Source organism: Alosa sapidissima, chromosome 12, assembly GCF_018492685.1.
Source record: "Alosa sapidissima isolate fAloSap1 chromosome 12, fAloSap1.pri, whole genome shotgun sequence".
NCBI classification, from domain to species: domain Eukaryota; kingdom Metazoa; phylum Chordata; class Actinopteri; order Clupeiformes; family Clupeidae; genus Alosa; species Alosa sapidissima.
Genome location: NC_055968.1, coordinates 18951051 through 18957050, shown reverse-complemented (window position 1 = coordinate 18957050; position 6000 = coordinate 18951051). Strand labels below are relative to the sequence as shown.

Below are 6000 nucleotides of genomic sequence, written 5' to 3'. Positions count from 1 at the left end.
ATGAAGCAACTTTTTCTTTTTAATAATTGAGGAAAGGGAAGCGACCGTCAAAGTGCCACAAAAACTGGGACTGTTGGAATTCGTTGCTCTTTCTGACTTTGCCAAGTGGCTGTTTTCTCCCAATGTTTTATTGCCACTGGGGTTTGCTGTTTGCGCTCTCTCTCTTTTTTCATCTTCTCGCTTTCTGATTGCTAATTGAAACCATATAGCAGCACAGTATTGGCTTTATGTTTTTCAACGGGGACGGGAGTGATCTGCAGAATCTCCTTGGTGGCACCGAGAGAGATGGTCTTGTTTTCAACACAGCATCCTTTTCTCTCCCAATCCGCTCAAGGCGTATGCATACTGTATACACACACTCCCACACATAAACACACACACACACACACACACACACACACACACATGCAGGCCAGTGCAAATAACTTGATGCGGTCATTTTGGACTAAATGGAACAAACTGCTTGAAAACATGTATTAATCAAACACAGTTTTTTGCCATTGTTTAGATGCATTTGACATGTTTGCCCTATTCACAGATCCGGTGCCACTCCCCCCATCTCTCTTTCTCTCTCTTTCTCTCTCTCTCTCTTTCCCTTTTTTGATCTGTTCATCATCTCACAGCAAAAAAGCCAACATGAGTTTGTGCTTTCCCAAGATTGAGGGAGTTGCTGAACGAGCAAGCCTAGATTTCAGCACGCAGATAATTGATATAAAACATTTGGCGTGGCGTCTTGAGTGCTCTCTCCCTCTCCCCCTCCTCCCACTCCCTCCCTCTCCCGCCCAGTAATTCCTGCACATATGGCAGTAATATGCAGACGTTGATAGGGGAGAGAGGCCAGGAAACCACAGTCAAATGTGCTTTTAAAAAGCCATGGAGCATGGAGGGTACTGGGAAGCGGCAGCCTGCTGGCGGTTAGTCGAACTGGGGGACTGCGGAGTGGTGGGCTGGGGTAATGGAGGTTTGGCGTGGAGGCCTGACTCCCCATCAGAAGCGACCAGCAGCCCAGTGGAGCTTCTCCTCTGTGCTGGGATTTCAGAGAAATTTGGTGTTGCTTGGGCGTAGTACAATTTTTCCCCTCCCTCGTCGCTGAGTTACTCCTCGACGGTTGCCAGCTGCCGAAGAGCGGCGGCCGGGTGTCGGAGAAGCCCCAGCCGGTGCTTTCTCAGCACAAATCCGAATCGTAAAGCCGTTGTTCAACGGCTGCACCGCATCTGTTGGGCTTCCCTCAGACAGCTCCGAGGCCTCTCCCCTGCCTCCCCCATTTCCCCTTCCGCCCTCCACGTGCGATTTCCCAGTGAATTTGCAAAAGTCAGCTCGCGAGGACCCGCAAAGTTTCCATGAGTCGCACCTCGCTGTTCCCCGGATCAGACGGAAGGCCCCATCGAGCGCGGTGGGTTCGGACATGAGCTCATCTCGCGGAGCGCACCCAGCACTAATCTTTCGTCTGGAGCTGTTTGTTTCCAGCGTGGAGATAAACAGGGGAGATTTATGGGTCCGGGTGGGAGAAGGGGAATGTACGGGAGAGCAATCATGTCTCTTTCACTTTCTCACTCTCGCTCTCACTCTTCCTCTCTCTCTCTCTCTCCCTGGAGTGTGAGCCAATGAGGACGCGTTACTGTACACACTAGCACTCATCAATCACACAATTTGGTTTATCTTTCACACACTGGTGCAGATAGAGTGTCATACTCCACATATGGATGAGTTTGTGCGTGCACACACACACACATGCACAGACACACATGCACAGACACATACACACAGTGGTGAGTTTCTAAGTCTTAAGTTTCCAAGGTTTGACCTTTGGCTCACTCTCAGTGTACGTTATGAAAGGAATTCATCTATGTGATACTGTGTAAAAGAATATGCATGTGTTACTGTAATGTTTAATCACTTTCAATTATTAAGAAAAGTCAGATACAGTCCCATTGCAGTAATGTATGACTTATTACAGGCCTACTCATTTAGGTTTTTCGCCCATCTATAACTATTTAAGGTTACATTTTTTATTTTTATTTTTTATTTATCCTTTATTTAATCAGGTGAGTCCCATTGAGATCTGGCATCTCTTTTTCAAGAGAGCCCTGGGTCCGCAAATAAAAAGAGCGCTAAGAACAATTTGCTGTTGATGCAGCCACATGGCACATGTGCTGTTGTTTGCTCTTCCAGTGAGGTAATCTGGTCTGATGATGCAATGCACCCCGCAGCAGTATCTGTGACCTTACCTCATAAATCACATTGAGGTGTACTTCATAAAAACTGGAATTGCGCACAGGGAAATAGCATACTTGATTAACACGCCGAGCTCGTGTCCAAAAGAGATTTGTTCCTTATTTTTACGAGTCGACAAGCAAGCTGAAGTCTGAAGCTCTTGCCATTATGGAGTTTCTGGGACCTGGCATTCGCCTCCCAGGGCCTTTCATGTCAGGCAGCGGCAGACGTTACTCACCTGGCACTCGTACGTACGTGAATGCGCATCTGTGGGGGTGCCCACACCCGGCATCGGGAAGCGGGCCCACAGCATGGAGAGCTGTGGCTTTGGCTCACAGCACTCCACTGTGGCCTCCCTAATGCTTTCATACTCCCATTTGGAATTCTTGTGGGTTCGGGACGCGCTCAGAGGGCCTGGAGCTAATTTTGTGTTTCTCAGAGCTCGCCTTTCTAATTCCCTGCGACTAATTACGGCCCCTATTCCCCTGCAATTAAATCGATAAACTCTGTCAACTCTTGGCACGGCTGCCAAAAGAAACCCTCCAATCCCACCCCCTCATACTTTCTTCTTCCTTTGGTTCTCTCTCTCTCTCTCTCTCTTTATTTTCTTCTTTCCTCCTTTCTTCCTTCCTCTCTCGATCGCCTCTAACATGCCAGGCCTTTCAGCCAGCTTGTGCAACACCGACAGTGAGGAACTCCATCTTCCCGTGGTCTGTTCTTCCTGCCGAGGTGGATGGTGGGTGCTAAAAATAAAACCACCCCATATGCGTTTGGATTCTTCAACAGCCTCTTTCTCTCTATTTTCTTCCTCTTTATCTCTCTTTCTCTCTCCTCTCTCTGTCTCTTACTCTCCTTCGTCCCCTGTATGTTTTATTATTTGTGGAGCGTGTGCCAGGACCGTTAAGAGAAGCATCCAGGGGTCAGGCAGATGTTCCTAGCTGCGCGGGGGCTCGGCGAGCGTGTCTTCGAGTGAAAAAGAGAGACGAGAAGAGAAAAAAGAATGAGGTGTTTCACGTCCCAGCCCTCATTTAGAACTTTTGGTTTCGCCCTGCCCGGTCCGAAAAACACATGGCCCTGCGCATACTGTACACACACACACACACACACACACACACACACAAGTCGTACAGCGGTTGGGCCCAAGCACAGACTTTCTGCCTGATGAAGCTGCCTCAGCTGCTCTATCAGCTTGGTGGTGTGATGTAATTGAGGCTGCCAGTGGGTGGCAGGCAACTGTATCGTATCTCCCCTCCCTCCCCCATGTGCCACCCACACGTGGTGATAGGACACCTTTGGGAGATGGTTGGCTGAGGTGAGGGGGGGGGGGGTCAGAAAAAGCAGCTCAGATGGAAATCTAATGAGGTAGGTTGTCTAGACCGTGTGCTTGGCCGCAGAGCAGGAGTTGTACGGCAGAGTGTTTTTTTTTCTTCTTTTTTTTCTTTCTTTCTTTCTTTCTTTCTTTCTGTCTTTCTTTTTCCCTGCGTAGCACATGTGAATGTTTATCGCTCTGAAATGGAGCATATGGGTCGAGCTCCATTAAGAGCCAAAGGGGGTGGTCTCTGCTGGAGGAGCGGATGGGCGGCTGAGCGGGCCAATGAGTACGCTCCCTAGCTCAGCCTGGCTGCCAAAAAACAAATCAGCACCTCATCAGAGGCCACCTCTCTCCCCATCCCCTCCCCTCCCCTCCCTCCCTCACACACACCTCTATCCCTCTCTTTCTGTTTTTCTTCCTTCTCTCTCTCTCTCTCTCTCTCTCTCTCTCTCTCTCTCTCCTCTGCTGTATGCATATCACAGCTGGCTTTGCACTCACTGTTTTCCTCATAGTCATATGTGTCTAATTTAATCACACTTTGGAGGTGAAATCTCTCCATTTCAATTCTGGCACTGGATTTCTTTAAGATGGACATTTACGTTCGACCCTATGACAGTTCCATTCCACATACACAAACACATACACACACAGAGATACACACATGCCCCCACACACACACACACACACACACACACACACACACACACACACACACACACACACACACACACACACACACACACACACACACACACACACACACACACACACACACACACACAGATATAAACACACAAAATGCTCTTGACTTGAGCTAAAAGAGCATGTGTGCTGAACTTGACCGGTTGTTTACACTGTGTACCAGGCAACCATAACAATGTCACATCTCTTTTGAGAAAGATGAATTTATTGTGTGGTTTAAGGACGGATGGTGTTGTTGTGTTTTGGGAAAACTGGCCTTGTCAGGCCCGAACCGTGGAGCTGATGCATCATAGCATCCAAATGGAGAGAGACAATCTCTTGCACATGGCATTTGTGTATGTGTGAGTGTGTTTTGGTTTACACACTCATTTATCCGGGTGCATGCCTCTTCAGTTTGCTCTGTGTCTGGCAAAGCACTCTCCAGTCCAGAAGTGGCCATTTTGAAAACAGTCTCCCCCACCCCACTCCCCTTCTGCTGACGCACAGTTGCCTGTTACATAAACACTGGAAACCAGACACCTTATTGTGTAAGGAGACCATGTGTGAGAGTACAGACAGCCCGTTTGGAGGGGCTCTGAAATAACGATCGTGATTGGAGTGTGAAGGATGCGTTTTGGCAACGCTGCAGGGTTTAATTTAGGAAAGTCTGTTAATGCTGTTCCCTTCTTCTACTCACTCTTCCTTGCTCCTCTCCCCATCTCACCTTGGGCACGTTTGCTTTTTATTGGTTTCAGTCCTTCTCTGCAGTTAAAGTGGGATGAGCACAGCGATAGTAGGTTCAGGTTTTACAGGCATATCTATATCAATAGAGAGATCATTGTTATGTCAAGTCCTCCTAAATGATGGTGAATCTGGTGAATCTCTTAAACCTAAAATCTTACTTTTGGGTTTTAAAAAATACATTTAATATAGTAGATTTTTTTTCCAGATTTATCCCCTGTACATTTTATGGGTCACTTACAGATATTTCACACCAAGATCATTTTTTAAACAATTTAGCGAGGCTACGAAGGAAGCGTAGATACTATACAGACTACTTTATAGAGTAGACATATTATATTGACAATAGACATTATTTCCACTCCTTTCTCTCATTTTGTTGAAGATGGATATAGCACTCAGTTGACTACTCCTGTTGTCAGTCATTGATACAAAACAGTCTTTGTCCACAGGCAGACACTAGTAGACCACTCAGTTGAACAGACTCCCTTTGGTGTAGACTGCTTGGTGTAACCTGTTGCTACTAGCAGAAATGAGTGTCAGTATGAGTGTTCGAGTGTTTGTGCAAGTGTGTGTGTGTGTGTGTGTGTGCGCGTGTGTGTGTGCATGTGCGTGTGTGTGTGTGTGTGTGTGTGTGTGTGTGTGTGTGTGTGTGTGTGTGTGTGTGAACTTGTGATTCACACACCTCTGTTTATTCTGTCTCCCCACAGGTATCGGAGGGCTCCGATGTGCAGTTTGAGGTGGGCAACTTCTCTCTCTTCTGCGAGGTGAAAAAGGAGAACCTTCCCCACGGCAACGACCACCTCTTGGCCTGGGCGCAGAGGAGGTACAGGGCCATCACCTCCTTCTCCGAGCTGAAGATCGCACATGACGTCTACATCAAAGTGGGCGAAGGTATGTGTGGTAGTGGACCACACTAACCTCTATAATACATACAGCATCGTTTCTTTCTCTCACTCGTGCTATCTCTCGTCTCTCTGTCTGTTAGTCTATGTCTCCGTCTCTTCAACAAAATAATTCACACTCACACCTTCACACACTCACACACACAT

The 6000-nt window shown here is 47.5% G+C and overlaps 1 protein-coding gene across 1 annotated transcript in view; it reads left to right on the top strand.

Moving 5' to 3' along the window:
• Positions 1-6000, top strand: part of tgfbr3 (transforming growth factor, beta receptor III) — a 111954-nt gene that overhangs the window by 67024 nt on the left and 38930 nt on the right. The window contains exon 5 of the mRNA XM_042056642.1: positions 5659-5842. Coding sequence (XP_041912576.1) covers positions 5659-5842 — 184 coding nt within the window. The remainder of the gene's footprint in view (positions 1-5658; positions 5843-6000) is intronic.